We start from the raw sequence: 25012 nt of genomic DNA on the forward strand, positions 1-25012 counted from the left end.
AAAAAATCATTGATTTGCTATGTTATAGCCAATCAAACACTTTTAGCAAGTGTAAAATGTAATTCATATTGCATCATTTACATATAGCAAATGTTTATATCATGCCATGATGTAAATGTGAAAAGCAGGTTCGTGATAAATGGATTACAGATGCTTCTGCTAGGCCTCACAGAGATTTAACATTCCCTGTTAGGTGTCAACGCTCACCATACTTTAATTTTATTTCTATGCCACCTTGCTCCCATGAAGGGACTGGTGGCAGCTCACAATCATGAATGCAAGTAAGTTTAAAGGGATGATAAATATACAATTTAAAACAACTAAACATAGGCTAATATAAACATTTGATGATATAAACATCAAAACCTTTAAAAACATACTTTAAAATCGTAACTACTATTTTGGAGTCTACCTTTGATGCCCAATGTAATTGTTACAGGCGTGTTAAATGTCTTCACTTGACACCAGATGGACAAGAGGGAGAGGGTTAACCTAGCTTCCTGAGAGAAGGCATTCCTCAATGTGAGGCCAGCCACAGAAGAGGTCCCTCTTGTGTTCCCAGATGTGTCTGAGGACAGTGGAACTGTGAGGAGGGCCTCTCATGAAGGTCTTGGAAGCCAGAAAAGCTCATATGGGGAAATAGAGTTGTTCAGATAGCCTGGACCCAAGCCATAAACTCTTTAAAATAAGACTGATGAGCTGCTCTTGGCACTGAAATGTTTAAGAAATCAAACAAAACTCATCTCCATTGTTGAAAACTGGCATGTAGATTAAAAAAGGATTATGTATAAATCAAGATATCAGAATTAGTCAACATATTGGCTTATATAGCTGACAGGATATATTTCTCATGAAGATGTTAGTAACAGGGCTGCTGCTATGCAATGACAACATCCTGTTCATGTTTGGAGACACAGCTGCAATCAATGCAGCAAGACTTGTTTTTCTTAACCCTGATAGGACTAGGGCAATGGTACAACTTACTCTCTGAATCAGCATCTGTAAAGTAATGGTCAGACCAAATGGTCTTCCTTAATTATAAATATCCCAATGTCATTGGGAATGCCTTGTGGGAAAAGGTATGAAACCCCAAATGGCACAAACGATTCTAAATACTGAAAATTAATGTTTCATAGTGAATTTGCCAACTTCTGGAAAATCACTGGATATCAAGAAACCTTCGAGCCCCTCCCCCCTTCCAGGATACTGTTGCCTTATGTTATACCCATGTTTATTTTTATGTATAAGAATTCTATTCTTCACTCCTCTTTTATGTAAAGAAACTGAATTCATTTTCCATTAAGCATTGACACTGATCAACCCATTGGATTTTACTCAGATTACCGCACACTGGTAGGGAACTCTGTAGGGGGCAGAAAATTGACCTTATCTCCAAATGGGGGCAAGCACATTATGTGATAATGTTCTTTACCTGTGTTATGTTTGTAGTAAATAACTCTTATACATAGTTTTGTCTGTTATATATTGTTAGTGAATAACTCTTATCGTTTTCTGTTATATATGTTAGTTGGGCGTTTTTGTTTCATTTTGTAATTTTAAATAAATTTAAAAAATGCAAAACAAAACACCACAGGCTGGCCAACCATGTCAGAGGAAGGGCAAGTTGCCCTTCCGCCTTTGCTGGGCCCCACGCAAAATTATAACGGAACCCTAAAGAAAACTACTGTATAAGAAGCCCGCAGTTGTAAGGTTAACACCATAAAGGGGGAAAAAAACCATATCGTGACTTACTTCAAAGAAACTATGAATTTAGAAAGGGCAGCTGTATTTTGTTTCTTGCAATAAAACCCCCAAAGGGTCGTTGTGACCCCTTGAAGACTAACTAACATTTTATTTGGCATAAGTTTTCCCGGACTGAGGGACCCGAAGAAGTGGGCTGCAGTCCGCCGAAGCTCGGGCCAAATGAAACTTGACGGTCGTAAAAGCGAAGCGTCTTTTTAGAGAACTCTGAATATGTGGGGGCCAAGTTCGCACGCGTCCCCACTATGCCCTCTCCGTGGCCGGCGTGTTCAGGCCCTTTTCCCGCCGGCGGCAGTTCCAACGGGGCGGCAGCGGCAGCCAAGGCGGTGCCCGGTTTTCCTGGCGGACGAAACCTGTTTCCCCTGTCGCTCGGGGACAGCAACGAAGCAGAGCAGAGCCCCAAAGGGATCCACCCGGGGGTCCCCGCCGGTAGAAACTCCTGGCGGTGGAACACCCATCGCGCACTCCCTCGCGCGCAAGGCGACCAGCGGCAGCTCTCGCCCGCCCTCACAGGCTAAGAAGCCCTTCCTCCCTCAAGCGCACTCTCGCGCCGCCCCCCCCCCCCTCAGCTGACCGTTCCGCTGGCGGCGGCTGCCTCAGGAACAGCCCCAGCGTTGTTCAAGCGACAGCGCCTGGCGCCCCCCAACGCCGTCTCGCGCGAGAAACTAGACGCCGCCGCCACGCGCGCGCCCAACCGACCTCCCTCCCCGGCTCGAGACACGAGCGCGCGCGCGCCAGCTCGTCGTCATTGCCAACCCCTTCCTCGTAGTCGCGCGAGCTCAGTGGGGCCTCTCGGCTCTTTTGCCTCCTCCGCTTGTGTGACCTTCCCCCCCACTAGCTTTCGGACTGTCACTCCGGTTTAGGGCTGTCCGTGTAAACACCCTCTTCAAACCGTTCTCTCCGCTCACTTCGACAGCGGACGAGGCCGGCATGTCCGGGCAACAACAACAACAGCAGCCGCAGCAGCAGCAGCCACCGGCGACGGCTCCTCCTCAAGCGCCGAGCAACCCTGCTCCGTCCCCGGCCGCGCTCCTCCTTCACCCCCCGCCGCCACCGCCGCCGCCGCCGGCCACTTCGGCCCCGCCGCCTCCCCCTCCTCCGCCCGCGGTAGCCGCCGCCGCCGCCTCGTCTTCCTCTTCTTCCGCCGGGCCCATGTCTGCCGGGAGCGGTAGTAGCGCCCCGGCCCCCTTCCCTCACGGCGGCGATCCGGCCCTGAACGAGCAAGAGAAGGAACTCAAGCGGCGCCTCAAGCGCCTCTACCCGGCCGTGGACGAGCAGGAAACGCCGCTGCCTCGGTCCTGGAGCCCAAAGGACAAATTTAGCTACATCGGCCTCTCGCAGAATAACCTGCGCGTCCACTATAAAGGTGAGAGGAGAGGAGAGGACGGAAAACAAGGCCGAGGCCGCCGCCGCCGCCATCCTGCCCCCTCCCCTCCCCTCCCCGGGCGCCTCTTTCCACAGACCCTTGCAGGCCGATCAGCTGCTTGCTGGAATGGTCAGCATCTCCCCGAAAGAATCAGGAGGCTGGATTGTCTCCTTTCTTTATTTTAGAGTCTAGATAATAGCTTTTTGTCGCTCTTCCACCAGCCCTCCCCGGTTTTTCCATACCAACAAACCAGTTGGGCCAGTGAACCTTCGTCTCTCATGATTGAACGGTAGCTTCCTTTACTGTTTTGCTCCCATCGACGGAGGAGGAACCCCCCCCCTCTTAATACCTCACTTTTCCCCCCTTTCCACCCTCAGCAGACAATGGTGAGGCAACTACAGTATCAGTTCTTCAACTAAGCTGCTCTCGAAGAGATCGGATGGCATTTGTTTTTGCCCCGGATCGTCACCCGTGCTTTGGTTATTTTTCTTTTTCTTTGACCCATCCTCACTCCCCGAATCGGGTTATGAGCGATCTGGTTTTTCTTGGGAGACTAGGCCTGAGATTACCCTTTAGTCTGTAACCAGATCCTTTTTACTTCTGCGATATTAGAAGAGTATGAAAGAGAGAGGGAACTACTGTATATAATTGATTTTTAAGCCTATTTCACCACTTCCTAATATATTCCTTATTGGGGAGCAGTATTATCTTAGGAACCCGCGTGGGGGAGGGGAATGGAACAAAATAGAACAACAGGAAATAACTCTCATTGGGCCTCCGGAACACTTTAGGAAATCAAGTGGAGACAATCTGATTTTATCCCTCCCTTTTTGCTTATTTTTCTCCGCCCATCAAATATGTGGGGGCACTTGGATGAGTATTTGCTTTCTAGTTTGGGGGAGAAGGATAGATATACTGTCAGGTTCCTTCAGCCGATCAATTCTCTTGTTGAATAACAACTTGGGGTCAGGGGAGGAGAAAGCAAGTCAGTCAGTGTGACGTGTCCAATTAAAAACAACCGGTTAGGGCAAGGAATGTGTGTTTGTTTAGCAAGGGAGCAAAGGTCAGCAAAAGTTGCAAGAAGAAATGTGAAACTATAAAGCATGAGAAAGTGAGAAAGAAAAGCTAGAGAAATGTTTGTTTCTAGAAATTAATTAATCATGTGTGTAACATTGGGCTTATAACTGAATTCCACCATATAGTTTTAACATTTGAATGAATTAAATTAAGATTCCTTTACATGATAAATTGGTGATCCTTGTAAATATCAGGAAGCAGTGATGGGGAAAATAATGTTAACATGCAAAGGAAACTGAAATTTTCTTTTGTGATTTGGTTTCCTGGGACAGTGACATTTTCCTTATGTATGTTTTAATCTTACTGGTGTGCAAAAATAAGGTATAGCTAAATAAAGCAAAATAGTAGTGATAGCAGCTGCTAATTACTTAATGTAGAACTATGCTATTAGAATTCAAAAGACTACAAATTATTACAAACCTAAAAAAACTATTGTTCAAGTGAAGACCTCTTCTGAACTGGTTATGAAAAGGAGGCTTTGATAAGATTGTCAATTGAATGCAGAACAAGAGTGGGAGGTGGAGGGAAGAGCCAGTGTGCTTATTCTTGTCCTGAGAATAATATGAACTTGAGATCTAATTTTAATAAACATGAGATACCTGCTTAAAGTGTAGGCGAATGGTAGAAGAACATATTGTATATTACTTTTTATGACAAGATAAAATATGTTCAACAAAATATTATAAGTTCTAGTATGTATTCAGTACAAAATACTCAGTGTTAATTGAAAGATTTTGTTTAATACAAAGTTAGGGAAATTGGTAAATTGATGACTAAAATCCTGGGGGCCAAGGTCGAAATAATATTTTAGATGTAAGGGTGCAAATAAAATATTTCAGATAGCCTAACATTTGTCAAACTTGGTTATTCTTGAAATCAGTATATATATTTTAAACTGAAGACAAAGTATTTTGTGGAAAATGCTGTATGTAAGGAAGTAGAGTAAGCTGAGTCCATAATGTTACACCATAATTTATTGTTATGAGAATAGGCCTAGCCTCCTGTGAGATTGTATGTTCTGCTTTTTCCTTTAGAACTCCCTTGAGCTTGATTTTGGAAACCTTTGTTTCTATTTTTGATTAACCACATATTTGTAGCTCATCCAAACTTAGGTTAATCTTAACTGTAGTGAGTGGAATTTAGCCAAACGGAAAAGAGAGTTCATGAGGCTGCCCTGATTTCACTAACCAATAACCAGAATTTAGGAAACACTACAGTTTAGGTTTTGAGATACATGCTAAACTGTGGTTGATCTGGGACAGAAGTAGACACTTCCAGTCTTTAATTTGTGGCCCTGGCAGAAGTGAGGATGGGGAGCTTGTGAACACTGTAGAAAGCTAAACCCATTCTTATAATGCCGAACCATATTAACACCAAAAACCAAAAAGAAATTCAAACTAATAGATGCATTGAGACATTTAGCATTGAACTGAACATCATACTTGGTTTTTTGTTGTTGTTTATTTTTGTTTTGGCTAACATGGTCATAATGTTTTAAGTAATTTTTGTTTGCCAAGATATGCCTGTTATGTGGTGGTTTATACTTTGGGCATAATTCTAGCTGCCTCATAATTTTCTCTTCTGTATTTTGTTTTGCTCTGTGTTCTTTTTGTGAGATATTTTGTTAACAAGTTAAAAAAAGCATACGCGGTTTGGCTTAATTCTGAAGTATATTTAGTGGTTTCTGTCTTCATTCTGCTGCAATGCTCAAAAATAGCAGTGTTACACTTTTTCAGAAAACTTGCAGAGAGCCATGGCCACACCTGTAGAATATAGGGAAAAAAGCTGTTTAACTGCTTTCTCATGGATTTATATACTGCATTTAGTAATTACTATTTAGAATTAAGAGGAAAGAATGTAGACAACTAGATTAGGTAGGTATCATTTGAAATTAATCCCAAGCAGTTGTGTATCTGGATATACATAATGATTGAGAGAACAATCTAGTACAGTTTGCTTAGAATAAGTAGGAAAACTGATGAAATACTCCCCCCCCCCTTTGTGAGGGATGGCATGATTTCTAGGTAGGAGAGTAGTTTTTTACATCTGAAGAGTGTTTTAACTATATCAGCTGTAGCACTAGTGGTACAGAAGAACTAGAAGAAACTGGTTACATATATTTAAAAAAACTACGCTACAGCTGAAATATTGGAAAATGAGAGAGAGGTTCTTAAAAGGGAAAAATACAGTTGCATTTTTATGTGTGATGTAATTGTACATTAGTTTGTGAAATTAAGTTTTCCAGGCATTTAAGTAGAGTCAAATGGCATTTTGGAATTAATGAACAGATAAAAGATATCTATAGCCAATTTTATTATGGAGGCAGATCAGGAAGTAAAGATTCTTGTTTGATTTTGTTTTCCAAGTAATTATTTGAATCTGTTACTTTGTGCTGATATCATAACAGCATATTCTAAAGCAATATAAAATATGACTTTCAGGATTAATGCAAGAAGGTAAGGAATAAAAGGAACTAGACTAATACTAGATTCAGTGGTACCTGTTTTTACATGGTTTAGGTGTGACTCTTCCCTGTTAAATCCATTCAAATTCAGCACTGACTGGTAAACTAACCAGTATTACACAGTACTTTATTCTTGGCTTGTTTGTCAGTCACGTGTAACTACTACGTTGAATAGAATGTTCATTTGAGAAAGAAACTTGCTACTTTTTGTAGTGTAGATGTAAATCGAGGACTCTGCTATTGATTACTGCCTAACTCATGTTACATACAGAACCATAAGGAAACAGAAACAGGTGGTTTTCCCTGCCCTCCTGACCTTCACAAGGAATAGGAGGTACAAGCCTCTGAATTAAATGCTGATTGTTGCTCTTTCAGTCCTATGTAACATATGATGTGTTTGTTTACCAGACGCTGACATGGTTGCCAGCTTCAATATTTGATGCTTTTTTCCTTATCATTTTGTAACATTTCATAGGTATGGGTGGAGAAGTGTTTTGTAATGGGTACAAGCTAGCAAATCAGCACTGAGCATTAGCCCTGTTCCATGAAGTGAGGGCTTCATGATTTCACTCAACAACTGGGCAATGTTTTGCAATTCTGGCTTCAGCTCCAGGATTTTTCCAGGTTTGATTTGTGGGGGAACATGTCATATGCCTAAAACATATTGGTTGAAGTCTTGTTGCTTAGTGTGGTAAGTTGTGCTAAAGTAGGCCCACTGAATTTGGTGAGTCAACTTCTTTGGAAATTCTATTGATTCAGTGGGCTTGTTCTAGTGCAATTCACTGTATGAAGCAATAGGATTCCAGTAATTGTGTTTCCAGCATTGAAACTACATGTATCTGTGTGAACATGAGGATGTAATCTTGGACACACTGCTGAAGAGTAAGTTCCATGACATTCAGCAGGAGTTGCTACTTCTAATTCATCCCTGAGATTAAGCAAAACGTGTTTTTTTAAAAAACTGAGCAACCCCACTGCTCATCTAGTAATTTGTATTAATATCTAAGATTGCTGAAACATTGATAATGTGTTTATGTAAAATGAATCTTTGTTGGATATGAGGTTGAAAAGGGATTACTCTTCATATATGACATTAAAATATTTTAAATCCCTCCCACCGAATGAGGAATGCTACCAATTAGGTAATTGCTCACCAGCAATAAAGTGTAAATGTTTACCTAAATTATTTTTCTTCATATGTGTTGGATGTTAAATGTTGATTAGGTAACTTTACCTAATTTGTGTTACAACACAAAGATAACAGTAGTAATGATCACCTTAGCTTCTGTCAAAGTTCTGATGATTTCAGTGAGACTTCAGTGCAAAGGGTGCAGGGTTTTGCAGCCTAGCATAAAAGCAAGGAGATGGTTGACAGATCAAAGATTTTATTTTATTTTATTGTTTAAACCAGTGTCAAAGAAGTCATTGTCACATTATGGAAGTCAGGTGTCATTTTTATTTTGGAGGATAGGATATGTAGAGAATGTGATTCTGGAAAAGACTGTTGTGCAGTCTGAAAGTTTGAGGAAAGAATTCCTTAAGACTTTCTCAGAATTTGGTTTCTCTTTATTGTACACAAGAAAACACCAGCTTGGTGTGTTACTAAGCTTGGATGAGGTGAAAGGTCATTTTAGGGATGTGCCATGTGGATTTATTTAAACTCCAAATTCCAGAATTTTCCATTCTAGGTATTCCACCTGTCAGACTCACACCTCCAGGCCCCAAATTTTTGCTCATGTAGATGAAAGGATTTGTGTACTAGTATAGTTCTATCTCTGCCCTTCCTGTTCAAAAGAAAGGTGTCCAGTTGCAGGTAGCAGCAGACCAGCTGCTTTCTTAACAGGAGGGTAGAGTGGAAATAGGCCCATTCTACACCACAAAGCATTCTTAGCTAGGCATTTCTCTCTGCGACCCGGCAGAGGTCCATGGCCTAGGCAGGACCAGGCTGCAGACACAGATCTCCTGCACCACGAGAGCACCGTGCTGTTGTGTGCATGTGCATGAGCATGCACCACCCTGCAAGTGCGCCACATCCCCACAAGCCTGTCACACACCCCGCATGACCGTGCCATGCCTTCCCAACCGGTCCATGGTTAGGAAAAAGTTGGGGACCACTTCATTAGAGTAATTATGATCCATAGATTTAATCTTGCTAGGTATCTAGTCTGAGAAATAATAAGTATCAGGGATTTTACCTGGTGCTCAGTTCCAGAAACATATTATAGTTTTGTTGATGTGCTGTTATTCTGCTATCTGACAAAATAAGCTCATGGAGGTGGTCTTTAATATCTTGTTGCAGACCTCCAAGCTTTCATTGTAGAGGGATTCCAGATTCACCTTAATGCTGTCTTGTTAGAGATAGCCCTGAACCTTTTGAACATTATGGGGCTGTGTTATTATCCCATGTGTTCAGAGACATCATCATACTTTATTTTTGGTTTTCTGTTTTGAACGTGTAATGGTTAGTCTGTGTTGGGTGGGGCATTCAGTTGCTTCCTTGTAATGGATGGAACGTACCTGGTAATGGTGGTTCTGTAGCCTTAGTGAGCAGTGAAGCCACCATTACAGTCTAATAGTTTGTCTAAATTTATCTCAGAAGCAGTTCAGTGGTGCTTCTGAGATGGAAGAATTAGCCCATTGTCCAGAGGATGCCCAGATGTGTTCAAAGTCCTAACATTTTTCATAGGGTCTTTTTTTGTGTCTCTCTACTGATAATGGTGCAATCTTATAGTTCCTGACTCACTGTAGCAGGGGTCTCCAAACTTTTGACCGTGAAGGCCACACCAGATATTTTCAACATTTTTGAGGGCCGAAGGAACAGGAACTCGCGTGCAGCAGCACGCATGCACCCCCACATGCACACATGCACCCCTGCATAAATGGATGTATGCACGCACCTCTCTACATGTCCCCCACATGCACGCATGCCCCCTGCACATGGGTTGAAAGGAACGGGCCAGATAAAGTGGCAAGGTGGGCCGTAGTTTGGAGACCCCTGCACTAGGGGAACTATATTGCCGGTGTCCTGCTGGTTTTGTTGGAAAACTGAACTGATACTGGTATCTGTATGGATACTTGCAAATAGTATGTGATAATACCAGGTCACTGGTATTCAGAGAAGATTCTAGTGGTAAGCTATTGAGGTGGCAGAGTACTGCAGGTAAAAAAAGCTTTTTTCTTTGCTTCTCTTTTGCTTTTTATAGTCCTTGATCTTAAGTTGTAAGCCTGAGGGCCACTGTCTCACTACAGAGTTAAGAATTTCTTCTATGTAAGTTTTATCTCTACACGAACTTTAAAAATGTGACAACACTTTCATGTAACATAAAATCATAGTTGTTTGCTACAAACATAAACGTAAAGGAGACCATGGGGAAAATTTGGATTGTATGCATACACACGCCTCTTGTTGTCCTCATGGCACAGAATAGGAGTAAGTTAGATTTCTTTGATGTCTCTGTTTGTCTCTTTCAGCAACATCAAAGAATGCTGTGGCACCTGAAAAACATTTATTAGTAAGATAATAATCACATTGGTACCTATTATGTACAATATTTTACCCTACCTTTCTCTGTAATAAGAACTCAAGGTCGTTTATATAATTTTATAAAACAGTATTTAAAAGCTAAAAACAGTAAATATGCAAATATTGTAAAAGGTCAAACCAATACCACATTCAATATTGTAAACAAAATCAACACCAAAACACATTCAAAGCAACAAGGCGCAACAATCCATTCAAAAAATCCTCTCAGTCTGCCAGTCTGTAAGGGAAAGCTTGCTTGAAGAGAAAGGTCTTTGCCTGCATGCAGTATTTTTTGTAACAGAGTATTTACTGCTATCCAATACTGTTTCGTTACTCCACAAGTCCACCACATATGGTAAAAGATTCCCTCTTGTGCTTCACACTTCCAACAAACATTTGACACCTCTGTATGAATCTTTGACATTTTTTTCATAGTCATATGCCACCTATAAAACACCTTATATATGTTCTTGAAATTTACTGATTTTGTGAGCTTTATATTATTTTTCCATATTTGCAACCATTAATATCAATATTATATCCTATATTTTGTGCCTGCCTAATCATACATTCTTTTACCATCTCATCTTGCATTTTAATTTGAAGCAAATAATCATACCTTTTCTTAATTACTTTATCATTTGAACCCAGCAGAAGTTTACAGAATATTGTTTGCTCTGTGTAAAAGCCCTCTATTTTATCTTTTCTATACCTAGATTCCACTTGTGCTCTGTACCACCAGTCTAGATATATTTTTTGTGTTTCTAACTCTCCTTTGGACCTTAACTCACAATCATTTTTAATAGATCTTGATATCTTAAAAGTTTCACTTCTGTCATGAGGTTAGGTTGTGTAAAGACCTCTATGGGTGATACCCAGCCTGGTGTTTTTTTTGGTAAATATGCTGAATGATCTTTTTCCAAGTCCCTAGTAGGGCTCTTCTTATCCTATGCGAGTTGAAACTTTTCTGGTCTTTATCTTTTTTGTACCATAGAAAAGCATGCCAACCTAACTGCAAATCATGTCCTTCCAACTTGAATAGTCTGTCGTTATCTAAAGTTATCCATTCCTTTATCCAAACTAATACACAGGCTCTATAATACAATACCCAATCCAGGAGACCAAAACCTGCTCTTTTTTTAGCATCTTGCATTGTTTTGATTTTAATTCTTGATTTTTTACCTTGCTACACAAATACCATGATTATCTTGTTAAGTTCTTGAAAAAATGACTGTTTTAATATTATGGGAATTGTCTGAAATAAAAATAAAATTTTAGGTAGAACAATCATTTTGATGGTTGCTATTCTTCCCAAGAATTGATGCTTTTGAATTGTGGTGCTGGAGGAGGCTCTTGAGAGTCCCCTGGACTGCAAAGAGAACAAACCTATCCATTTTGAAAGAAATCAGCCCTGAGTGCTCACTGGAAGGACAGATCCTGAAGCTGAGGCTCCAATACTTGGCCATCTGCTAAGAAGAGAAGACTCCCTGGAAAAGACCCTGATGTTGGGAAAGTGTGAGGGCAAGAGGAGAAGGGGACGACAGAGGACGAGATGGATGGACAGTGTCATCAAAGCTACCAACATGAATTTGGCCCAACTCCAGGAGGCAGTGAAAGACAGGACGGCCTGGCGTGCTCTGGTCCATGGGGTCACAAAGAGTCGGATACAACTTAATGACTAAACAGTAACAATTCTTCCCATCAACAATAGTTGTAATCTGTCCCATCTCTCCAAGCTAATATGTAGCTCTTTAATCAACTTCATATAATTGTCTGAATAGTACTAGTTTTCTTTGTGATTTGGATCCCTAAGTATCTGATTCTCTTCTCTTCTTGAAAGTTAGTCCTTTCTGTTAATTTCTGTTGTTCTTGATCTTTCATATTTTTAACAAGTATTTTTGTTTTATTTGGGTTTATTTTCATTCCTGCCATATCACCAAAATTCATCAGCATCTCCATCAGGTGTTCAATTGAGTCCATTGGCTTCTCCATTATAGTTACTAGATCATCTGCAAAAGCTTGGAACTTAAAAGTATGACCTCTTCCTTTCAGTCCTTTTATTTCCTTTTTATCTCTAATTTGCTCAGTTATTATTTCTAGAGTATAAGAATGAAAAATAATGGAGAGAGTGGGCACCCCTGTCTTGTACCTTTCTGTATTTGTATTTCTTTCATCAGGTCTCCATTGATTCTAACTTTTGCTGGGTATTGATTGCTTTAATTAATTTAAAAAATCTGTCTCCATCATGTAGCACTTCCAATTGGTGTAACATAACATTCCAATTCAGATTATCAAAAGTTTTCTCTGCATCCAAGAATATCATAGCTATTTGCTTTTCCAGGTGAGCTTCATAGTGTTCCAAAATATTTAAGATTATCCTTATATTATTTTTCATCTGCCTTTTTGGAAGGAAGCGTGACTGGTATTGATATATTGTCTGTATTCTTTTCAATGTAGTTGCCAACATGGTTGCATTTATTTTGTAATTCACATTTAGTAATGAGATTGGTCTGTAATTTTTTATTTCTTTATCCTCCGCGTTTGCCTTATGTACAGTGGTACCTCGACTTGAGAACGTCCCTACATAAGAACAATTTAAGTTAAGAACGGCTCCATTCGCAAAAAGTTCCTTTGACTTTAGAATGGCGCCTCGACTTAAGAACCAAAAGAAGAAGAAGAAAAAACTTTTCCTGCCCTTTTTTTGACCCAAGTTCACCTTAGGTCAAAAGAAGAAAAAATTAAAAAATGCCCCCTAGTGGTAGATACAGATTAACTGGCTTTGCATTAATTCCTATGGGAACTAATGCTTCAACTTAAGAACAGTGCCTTGACTTTCAGTGTTTGTATTGTTGTTTTCTCCTTCTCTCTCCTTAATTTACCGTATTTTTTGCTCCATAAGATGCACTTTTCCCCCTCCAAAATGTGTGGGGGGGGGAATCTGTGCGTCTTATGGAGCGAAGGCGGTGATTTTGCCACTGCTGGCCCCATGGGGGGAGCGTCGCAAGGGTCCGAGTGAGCCTTCCAGGACCCTTGCGATGCTCCCCCCACCCCCACAGGGCCAGCGCCAGTGAAATCACCAGCTTCCAGGTGGGGGGAGCGTCACAAGGGTCCTGGAAGGCTCACTCGGGCACTTGCGACGCTCCCTCCACTTCCCCACGGGGCCAGTGCGGGCGAAATTGCCAGCTTCTAAGACCTTTTTGAGCCTTTCAAGCTTCAGAAAAGGTCCTAGAAGCTGGCGATTTCGCCCCCGCTGGCCCCGTGGGGGTGGGGGAAGCCTTGCAAGGGTCCGAGTGAGCCTTCCAGGACCCTTGCGACGCTCCCCCCACCCCCCACGGGGCCAGCATGGGCGAAATTGCCAGCTTCTAGGACCTTTTCTGAGCCTTTCAAGCTTCAGAAAAGGTCCTAGAAGGTGGCGATTTCGCCCCTGCTGGCCCCGTGGGGGGTGGGGGAGCCTTGCAAGGGTCTGAGTGAGCCTTCCAGGACCTTTGTGGTGCTCCCCCCACCCCACCCCCCACGGGGCCAGCGCGGGCTAAATCACCACCTTCTGGGACTCTTTTGAGGCTTGAGAAGCCTCAGAAGAGTCCCAGAAGGTAGCAATTTCGCCCCCTCTGACCCAGGTGGGGAAGGGTGAGTCTCTAAAGGGTCCTAGAAAACACCCTAGGACCCTTTAGAAACTCACCCTGCCCCCCCCGGGGTCAGAGGGGGCGAAATCGCCACCTTCCGGGACTCTTTTGAGGCTTGGGAAGCTTCAGAAGAGTCCCAGAAGTTGGCGATTTCGCCCCCTCTGGCCTCCGTGGGGGGGGGGCTGGGTGAGCCTCCAAAGGGTCCTAGTGTGTGTTCCATAAGACGGACCTCTCCATAAGGCTCACCAATTTTTAGGAGAAGAAAACAGATTATTTTTTTTCTGTTTTCTTCTCCTAAAAATTTGGTGCACCTTATGGAGAGGTGCGTCTTATGGAGCGAAAAATACAGTATATGCTAACCATCTCCGTGGCTTACTTGCATTTTCAAAAAAAAAATTGCTTTGCAGATTTAAGCTTCTTTGCAGTTTCCTCAGTGAGCAATATATTTATCTGGTGTTGTACTAAGTTTATCTTCTCTTTCAGTTCTGTATTTGATGGATTTTTTTTCCAGCTGTGGTTCATCTTTTATTTTATTGTTTTGTCTTTTTCTTTTTTGTTTTGATGCTAATCTTATGGCTGCTCCTCAAAAAAATGCCTTACTTGCCTCCCAAACCATTATCATTGGTGTTTCTGGCCTCATGTTCTGTTTGAAGAAGAAGTCCATGTCTTTTTTTATTTGCTTGATAAACTCCTCATTTTTTAAATATGTTGAGCTTCTAATTAAATTCTCTGGATTTGCTACCCAGTTGTAATGAAATGGGACTGTGGTCTGCAAATGTGTTAGGTAAAATATCTATTTGCTCCAATTCTTTCATTAGGCTTGTTGAGATCCCACATGCATCAATTCTTGACCACGATTTATGTCTATTAGAGTAAAAAGTATAATCTTTTGTCTTTGGGTAACACATCTTCCAGGCATCTATGTTATTTACTTCTTCTGTCAATTGTAGAAAATTTCTTGATATCGTTCCTCTCTCTAATTTTTGTTATTTCATCTGATTTTGTTTCTAGTTCTTCATCAAAAACGGCATTAAAATCTCCTATCACACGATAATGATCATAATCTTTGTTAGTTCTAGTTGTAATTGTTTAAAGAAATGGTTTTTATTTCTATTTGGAACATAAATATTAATAATTAACATTTTCGTTGATTCTCTTTGGATTTCCATCATTAATATCCTTCCGTTGTCTGAGGCAAAAATTAGTTTTGTTTCCAGTTCTTTAATTTTATACATAGCCACACCTTTCTTTTGAAGCATTTTTCAAATAGATTTCATCTTGATTTCTAGTAAGAGGCCATTAGAATAACTGAATCTTCTCAGTGCCATGTTTCATGTATGTTTCATTGGATTGTCGTTTCATTTCAGTGTGGCTTCTGGCAAGTTGATGCAATATAAAAGTGTAATAAACAAACAAACATACTGTCTTTTATATTGTTAAGTATTGCATTATACGTTGAACTGTATTTTTAATGCATTTTTCAGGACATGGGAAAACTCCTAAAGATGCTGCTTCTGTTCGAGCCACCCACCCTATACCCGCTGCTTGTGGAATATACTATTTTGAAGTTAAAATTGTCAGCAAAGGAAGAGATGGGTAAGATTTTAGTGTACTTTTTTCAGATGTAATATATTTTATAAAGATTCTACTATTGTGATTTTAGTGAAGTTCATACAGTATTTACAAAGCAGATGGTAGAATCCTGGATGTATTGTTGTGCTGAAAGTCTAGCATAAAAGGAAGAGTAGCAACTTAACAGTGAAAATTAAAGGATCTGCACATTTAAAGGTTTAATCTAAGTTACCGGATTGAAGGCTGTTTAGTATCCAAATAACAAAGAAATCAGATTTTCTGACTAACCATTCCAACCACATTACACATTGTTTGCACACTCACTGGTGATTATTTTGTCAAATAGAATCTAAGATTTTCTGTGCTACAAGTGAGTAAAATAGTACTTTGCACATCATGTACCTGTAGACATTTATGATTGGAAGCACAATACTTGGCTATTTCTTCCATTTTTCCAGTCATTCATTCAGCAGAGTTTAGTATTTTTACTGTTTGCTTTTTCTGTGATACCATTCTAGCAATATCAAAAGGTGAGGGTCATCTTAAATGATTTGCTGCAGTACAGAATTTCTAGATCTTTACTTCTGCAATTGGAGGTGATGTGCCTTGTTCTTCAAGACTGCCACATACCTGACTTGCAAAAACAATGTTGAGGATACAGGACTTTCCTTGACTATTAGTAGCCTCTTCTTCTGAAACATTGAACCTGAAAAGTAAGTTTTTGCTTGATTGGTGTGAGGAAACAGTGCTTGGAAGTAGGAATGTGCACCAGCTTATGAGAAGAGGGTCCAAATAAAGATGGTGAAGGCATATTTAAGCATTTCTTGGATCAGTTGGAGGGGTTTCAAGAAGCCATTAGTCATCTTTAGCTGAGTTGGGGGGGTGGGAGATTGACACAAGCTGATATAGCAAATAAATGAGGTTCCAAAGTGAAAGTTGAAACCTTCCTTGGAAAATCTAATCATGATACCCTCATAGAGGACTCACACCACCCTTACTGTCTTTGTATATTTCTGTCTACTCAACCAAGCAGGAATTTAGCATTAAAATTGGTAGGGCAAAGGAGGGATGCTACTTTTCTTACTTATACAGGTTGCATTTTAAGAATGATCTCCCCTTTTCCTTTCAGGTAGCTAATTTCACTCAGGTTGTAGCCCTTTATTTTCCCATTTGCAGTAACCCTGCCCCCAATCCTGAAACATACAAACATACAAATATCTGCATAAACCTGAGAACAAATTGGTTCATGCCACCTCCAGACCAGCTTTTAGTGCTGACGTGTACAGCAAACATTTGGATGCAAATTGGATTGGTTTGGATGGTATTCATATGCTCATATTTGGAAGTATGATAACTCTGTTCCTGAATGGAAGCTGTTTCCATCATAGTCAGCAGTGAGTTTTGAGCAGCATTTGTCTTTGGGAAAAGCTCTGAAACATGTAGTATTAACCACAGACATATACGTTATGTGTTGTTAAAAATGAAACACCATCCATGCATTTAGTTCCCTACCTTACTATAATGGGTGAAGTCCTGTTAGTGTAATGCTAATGATGTTATCAGCAGTGAGATGACTTTGCTGGTGGCAATGACTTTCAGCAATTAAAGACTTCCCCCTTCCATCCCGCAATTCCCATGGCTTCCTGACAATGAAAGAGATTATACAAGAACTTAAAGATAGAGGTAATAAATAGTTAATTTTTGAAAAATCAGGACTTCTGATTGAGTCATTAGCCTGAATGGTGAAACTTAGGTCAACAGAATTTCAGCCAATAGTAAAGTCTAGTGATGTGATGATGTGGAGTAGAGACGGGTGAAGCAGACTTTGGAAGGCCTGAATTCATGATCAGATCAGGGATCTGCAGTTAAATGCATTTCTTTCCATTTGTATGGAGATGCAAACATACGAGATTTCTCTCAGTGTGATATTAGAAATAAGGATTGCCACGTGCCATATAATATATTAATAACATAATAAGTAGTTCTGAAATTTTATTGTATTTAGAGTGCTGAAGCATAGTGGATAGGCTGAAGCTGAGCTTGGTTGTGAAGATGAGCTTTAACCTTCAATTGTAAATTAACTTTGCAAGGCCTTGAATTCAGCAGGTAGACTTATTTCACAAGTGTTAAGATAATTGCAGACTATATCAAAGTGTTATTGAGAGGTGAACAAGGAGAGAATGTTAAATAGTTTGAACATTAGAATTTGTGCTGAAGTAAAATAAATTTATCTACAATTTATGGCACATATCTGAAGAAAATAAGTAATAAGACACCAATGGGCCATAGTGGTATATTTGGGGCTCAACTTGTCTGATTTGTAAATATGTATCAACAGTGGATTAGTGGTCTGTGGGAGGAACTGTCTCAGTAAATATTTCTGCTGTTTTCGATCTACATATAAATCCACTGATGATTTTGACAAGATTTCTTGAAACATATTTATTTATTATTATTTATTTATTAAATTTATACCCCGCCCCTCTAGACCATGTCTGCTCTTTAAGAGTACAATTCTGCACATGTCACCTCAGAAGCAAGTCCTAATGAGATCATCCAGTCTTACTTTAAGGAAAGTAGGAGTAGAATTGCAGCCTAAATACTTTAATTATGGCTTTTCCTTTTTCCTTTTCATTGCATTTCATGATGTCTCCATACTTCCAAGCTGTATTATATAACTTGTTTATTTTCATGCTGGAATGTATTCCCTAGTTAGGGGGAAGCTCCTTGCTCTTTCTTCTTTTTTCCCAAAGTTATATAGGGCTGTCGCCTTATGCTAGCATGTAATTGATTATTGTTTAATTATCATAGAATGATTACAAGCAGCATTTCATTTGTTTACTGATCTTGCTGAGACCTTAATTTAAGCTAGTTCACTAAAGAAAATGCAGAAAAATCCTGTTTGCTCAGTAATTTAGGGGAAATCACAGGGCTGTTGGATAGCAGATATTAGGAAGTGGGTCACCCATAATCAGCTGTTAGACTTTTTCCTCCTGAAGAGCTTATCTGTATTGGATGTTAAACAGTGTCCCAAGTGGGTTTTTTTTTTTTGCAACTGAAAGCTTTCCACAGTTGATCTTTCATTTTCATTATAGTTTTTGCTAGCTATTCTATAGTGTAAATATTTTTAGAGGAATTACTAGCTCAGTAGTTAACATTAGTATTAGTATTTTTATATTTACCTTTCTCTTGTTTTTATATCCTGTTTCTAATATTGTTGTTTCCCTTAGGAGTTTCATTTATCTGTGTTGTGCTAAGGGGGGCTCAAAGGAGGGAGAAAAGAATCAAAGCAATCCCATGGCTGTATAAGGGGGAAAGGGATCAAAATGATCATGCAGTTGCGGGATTGCTTTGATCGCTTTCCCCCTTCTTTTGCTAAGCTATGCAGTGCTTAGCACGCAGGGAGAAAGCAGGGATCAAAGTGATCCCGCAGCACTTTGATCCCTTTCCCCCTACACTTGCTAAGCCCCACTTAGATTTCTTAGTTTTGGGTTAGAAAAGGGGGGGCATATTATACATGGGGGCATCTTATACACAGAAAAATACGGTAAATGATTTTACTGCCCGGCGGACAATTTTGAGGAACTGAGGGGAATCTTGGGTGGGCGGAGCATATGCTCCATGGGGGAACATCCCACTAATCTTTTACTTTTAAGCTCTAGAATTGACCGAGACATTCAGCTCAGGTGCAGAACAACCCATTTGTGTGAATTCACAGAGAACCACTAGAAGAACTATGGTTACAGGTAATCATACCTGTAACCATAGTTTATTGTTATGAGAATAGCAATGAAAGCCACCTTTTTATTGCTATTGTCATCTTGGGTCATTCACTGAAGCAAAGAATTGGATGATTTTAACATCAGTATATAAACGACTTAGCAAATGGTTTGAAAGAATTCCTTGATAATATAAATGCAAAACCTAATTATTTATACAGTGGTGCCTCACATTACGATTGCCCTGCATTACGACGAATCCGCTTAATGATGATCTTTTTACGATCACAATTGCGATCGCAAAACGATGGTCTGAATGGGGGAATTTTGCTTTGCGATGATCGGTTCCCTGCTTTGGGAACGATTCTTCGCAAAATGACGTTTTTTGAACAGCTGATTGGTGGTTTTAAAATGGCCACCGGGTGATTAAAATGGGTCCCCGCTGTGTTTAGGGACAGATTCCTCGCTATATAGGCAGCAAAAATGGCCACAGTATGGAGGATCTTCACTGGATGGTGAGTTTTTACCCCGTTGGAATGCATTGAATGGGTTTCAATGCGTTTCAATGGGGTTTTTATTTTCGCTTTAGGATGTTTTCGCTTAACGGCGATTTTCCTGGAACAGATTATCGTCGTTAAGCGAGGCACCACTGTATTAAAAAAATTGGGGGTAAAATAACTGCATAACTGACTAGTTGAACAAGCAGCTGTTTTTTGTGTCCTGTCCATAACGTCCTACAATCTATTAGTGGGGTCTATAAGAAAAACAATTTTTTTTTCAAATGGAACTTGACATTCTTTCTTACAAGCCCAGATTAGAAGGACAACCTAAGTAAAAATATTTATCTATTACATTTATACTCTACTTTTTCTCCACAATAATCATGATGGTGTACATGGTCTACCTTTTTTCTTCACATAGGTGATTTACTTTAAAGCTACTTTGTTACACTGTGTTCCTCTTTATAGATATAACAGATATTTTTACTCAAATTTCTTTTCCAGTCCTTTCTTATCTGTGACACAAGTAAGAATGATACCCAAGTGATTTGTCATTTTAATTTAAATTAATTATCAAGGATTAATCTTAAAATGTTGATTAAATAGCCCGGTTTAGAATTTTGTAAGAGACCTTAAGGTACTGAAACCAAATCAATAACATTTTTAAAAGGTTTTTACAGCTTGCTTTTTTCTGTAAAAATGACCAAGGGCAAAATGTCACACATTTTAAGTAAGTACAATGGTCAAAATCCTATTGCACAACTGTATCAGTGTAAGTCAGTATAAAACAGGTAATGTCTACAATGATTTCATAACTTGAGGCAATTTGCCTCTAATGGTTAGCGTTGCACTAATGTAGCTATGCAAGATGATTCTAGCAAGCAAGTCTGGGTTAGGGACCCTGTGGCCCTCTAGCTTTTGCTGTTCTGCAGTGCTCATTAGTTTTAGCAAGCATGGCCAGTGATCAAAATTAACCTGATAGTCCCTCTGGGTGGATAAAAATCAGTCATTTTAAGAACAGAATTGATTTAAATAACAATTTAAATAAAAAATATAACCAAACTTTTTAAAATTTAAATCACAATTTAAATCAATTTGTTTTAAATCAAATCATTCTGTGGAAAACAGTAGTTCCTTATTGCATAGTGTCCTGAAACAGGTTATTATGCAGTCTATGTGATTTTGTATGGTCAACAAAATAATTATACTGCTTTTCCTTTCTAGGTGGTCATACTTACGTATATATATAGATATAGTGGTTTTGCATTCTATGTGAAAGTCCCTAGTTACTTATTATTTGTATGCAAATAATACAAAAACTATGTATAGCCTTATTCCAAAATAACTGTTGTTTATCTTTTAGTTGGATAAAATAGTTTGGACATATGTCACCAAAGTTCCTGTTTATAGAATGTGTGGTAGTGTGTGCCACTTCCTTGACTTTCAAAAATTGGCATTGAAACAGCTGGTAAACCAAGTGCTGTGCTAAACCAGAGGCATGTATTGCAAAAAAGAACATACAATATAGCACTGTAGACCTCACCGTTCTTCTACCCTGGTACTAAGTACAGGAGCTCCCCAGGGCTGTGTGCTAAGTCCCTTCCTCTATTCCCTGTACACACATGATTGCACCCTACTGTATACAGTGGACCCTCGACTTACGAAGGTCCCTACTTACGGAAATTTCGAGGTACGAAAAACTCCGGCCGCAAAATTTTAGTTTGACTTGCAGCTGGAGCTTCGACCTACGAAAGACAGGGGGAAAGGATGGGAAATTCAAAGCCGCCCCCGCTGCCCTCTTGTCTAATGTCCCAGGTGCCCTCTGCCTCCTGTGGACCTCCGCGCTCGCTTTCGGGGCTTCAAAAGCTGCCCTTGCTGCCCTCTTGTCTCCTGTCCCCGTTGTCCTCTGCCTGAAGCAGAGGGCACCAGGGATAGGAGACAAGAGGGCAGCGGGTGCAGCTTTCGAAGCCCCGAAAGCTGGCAGTGGGCGCAGAGCAGCTTTCGGCTTCCCGGGCTTCCAAAGCTGCACCCACTGTCCTCTGCTTCCTGTTCCTGCGGGGATGGGAGGCAGAGGGCAAGCGGGAACGGAAGGCACAGGGCAGCGGGTGCAGCTTTGGAAGCCCGGGATTTTTTTTCTTCGGCTGGAATGGATTAAATGGTTTTCAGTGCATTCCTATGGGAAATGGACCCTCGACCTATGGACTTTTTGACCTGTGGCCACCGTCCCAATACGGATTCATTCCGTAAGTCGAGGGTCCACTGTAACACCAACGCAGTTATTCAATTTGCTGACAATACGATAGTGGTGGGAGTCATAAATAAACAATGAGTCTGCTTACAGAAAGGAAGTACAAGGGTTGATACGCTGGTGTAAAGAAAATAATCTTACACTTAACATCAAAAAAAGTAAAGAACTCTTAATTGATTTTAGGAGGAAGAGAAATGTACATTTACTACTGTACATAAATGGTGAGGAAGTGGAGAGAGTTGGTAGTTTTAAATTTCTGGGCACTTACATCTCAAATGACCTCTCATGGACTATAAGTGCCAACATGCTAGTGAAGAAGACACAGAAGAAGCTGTATTTCCTGAGAATGCTCAGGAAGTTAAATTTATCTTAGCATTTACTTCTGTTCTACTATTGTAGCACCATCGAGAGTGTCCTAACCTGTGGCATTGTGATATGGTTTGGGAGTAGCTCTGTAGTGGACAAAAAAGCTCTACAGAGAACCATTAAAATTGCCCAGAATATCATTGGGTTCCAGCTATCAACCCTGGATGACATCTTCACATCCCGCTGTCTGAGGAAGTAGCACAACATCCTGAGAGACTCTTCCTATCCTGCATACAACTTGCCGTCTGGCAGAAGATATAGAACAAACAAGACTCGGACCAAACGTTTTCTGAATAGTTTTTATCCCAGAGCTATAATTGCACTTAATAATGAGCTTAAAGACCACCAGTAGTGAATAGTTGGACAGTGTTACTTAGCTTGCAGTGTAGATGTTTGTATTCTTAGAGGGGGATTTTAGTGGGTGGGGAGTGTTTGGGAATTTTTTGTGTATGTGCATGTGGGTCTGGTCTCTGGGTGTCTGTGTGAATTTTGCTGTATGGGTATACTATGTATATACTTACAATGACAATACATTTATTTATTTTAAAAAAGCAGAAATTTGACTTGATTATAAAACCCTTTTTGTCCATAGGAAAAGACTAGTGCTGCTCTGATTTTTTTTTTAAAATGTAGCATATACAGTGGTGCCTTGCATTACGATGTTAATTCGTTCCAGCGAAATCGCTGTAGAACGAAAACATCGTAAAGTGAAATTTAAAAGCCCATAGAAATGCATTAAAACCTGTTTAATGCGTTCCGATGGGCTTAAAACTCACTGTACAGCGAAGATCCTCCACAGGGCGGCCATTTTCGCTGCCTGTCTTGCAAGGAATCCGTCCCTAAACACAGCGGGGAGCCATTTTATTTACCCGGTGGCCATTTTGAAACCGCCAATCAGCTGTTGGAAAATTGTCGTTTTGCGAAGTATTGGTTCTTGAAGCAGGGAACCGATCATCATAAAGCGAAATTTCCCCAAAGGAAACATCGTTTTGCGATCACATAAGCGATCGCAAAAAGTTCATCATTATGCGATTTCGTCGTTAAACAAAGCGATCGTAAAGCGAGGCACCACTGTATCACTGAATCATACCTCTAACTTCCTCTGTAATAATGGGTTTAGTGCTCTGCAGACAGTATCCATATTTAATAGTATTATTGAAAGGTGATGTGCTTTGCAGTGTTCTTGCTGTTATCTTCCTTCCTTCCTTCTTTCCTACCTACCTACCTACCAACCTACCTTCATTCTAGATACAGTGGTGCCCCGCATAGCAACGTTAATCCATTCCGGATTAATCGTCGCTATGTGGAAACATCGCTAAACGGAACGGAAAAACCCATAGGAACGCATTAAACTTCATTTAATGCGTTCCTATGGGGCCCAAACTCACCGTTCAGCGAAGATCCTCCATAGCGCCGCCATTTTCGCACCCTCGGTAAGCGAGGAAACCGCGCGAAAATGGTTGCGGTGGCCATTTTGGAACCGCCAAACAGCTATTTAAAAAACATCGCAATGCGAAGATCAGTAAGTGAAACGCTTACCGATCATCGCAATGCGATGTTTTGCCCATTAAAACATCACAATGCGATCGCATTCGCAATCTTAAAAAATAGATCGCCATGCGGATTCGTCGTTAAACGGTGCGCTCGTTATGCGAGGCACCACTTTATTGGGAAGTAATGAGACCTTATGCCTGGTGTTGTGCATAAAATGAATGGAAGGGAAGCATGAACAGCTAATTTTCGAATATATATTTACTCCTCCAGTATAGGTCATCTTAGTCCTGCCGTCTTACCTATGCCCTGCTGTTATAGTGCCACTGCAGTGCTTGTCATGAAAATAATGTTGGCACATTGATAGCCTAGTATTTATTATGGATTTGCACATATCAGGCATATTTCTGCAATATTTACCAATATTTACCAGAATTTTTTTGTTTTTTACCTTCCCTCTCATTTTTTTTCAACTAGAGAACTCAACACTTGTTATTTGTATATGTTATGGAAATGAAATTCATTTGTGCACCATAGCAAGAGAAAATTGCTGGAAGCCTGGGCACTGCCTGTGCCCATCCACCCCAATCAGCTGATAGACAGGCAAATGCCCAGAGACAGGGAAGGGAAGCCAGGCCACTGTCTTTGAAGATTGTGGTGGTGGCGGAGGCGGTGGCAGGACCAGCTAGGGAGGCAGTGGGAGTAGCAGGAAGGGGATGGGTAAGCATCTGTTTTGGTGCTTTGTTTCACTTTGGCAAAACAGAACCAAAATTGCATGAGTTGAACCACAAATTGAACTATGACCCAGCCCAGTTCATGTTTTTTCTGGTCTGTAGTTCAATTTGTGTCCATCTCTAATTTGTGCTGTATACAAAACTCATTGTACAGCTGCTGTATGTAATAATTAAGTGGTAGCTCTTTGTTTTTTTTAAGAAATGTTGTATTTTGAAATGGTTGTTTATTTATGAAACACAAACGTAGAAACTGTTTTGTGTTTTGCTTTTGCAGCTACATGGGAATTGGGCTTTCTGCTCAAGGTGTGAACATGAACAGATTACCAGGTATGAGAACAAGTAATTATTTAGGTTTCAGAACATCTCTTTGTATCAACTGCAGGCCAATTGATTATCCTTTTATTTATTTTATTTATTTCTTGCAGCTGAAAATTTACTTCTTAATTGATAACAATAATTACTTCATAATGCAGTCTGTTGCAGACCTCCATATGCATAAAGTGAGGCTGTGGAAGTGGTACAAAAGTCATGACAGGGTGGAAGATCCAAGAAGCACTACCATAGACAT

At 40.3% G+C, this 25012-nt stretch overlaps 1 protein-coding gene across 1 annotated transcript in view; it reads left to right on the top strand.

Annotated features, from left to right (window-relative positions):
• The first annotated feature begins 2551 nt into the window (after positions 1–2551).
• RANBP9 (RAN binding protein 9) overlaps positions 2552–25012 on the top strand; it is a 48205-nt gene continuing 25744 nt past the window's right edge. Inside the window, exons 1-3 of the mRNA XM_020798612.3 lie at positions 2552–3127; positions 15299–15410; positions 24719–24771. Of these exons, the coding sequence (XP_020654271.3) occupies positions 2692–3127; positions 15299–15410; positions 24719–24771 (601 nt within the window). The 5' untranslated portion in view covers positions 2552–2691. The remainder of the gene's footprint in view (positions 3128–15298; positions 15411–24718; positions 24772–25012) is intronic.

The sequence above is a fragment of the Pogona vitticeps genome, chromosome 4, assembly GCF_051106095.1.
Source record: "Pogona vitticeps strain Pit_001003342236 chromosome 4, PviZW2.1, whole genome shotgun sequence".
Taxonomy (NCBI): domain Eukaryota; kingdom Metazoa; phylum Chordata; class Lepidosauria; order Squamata; family Agamidae; genus Pogona; species Pogona vitticeps.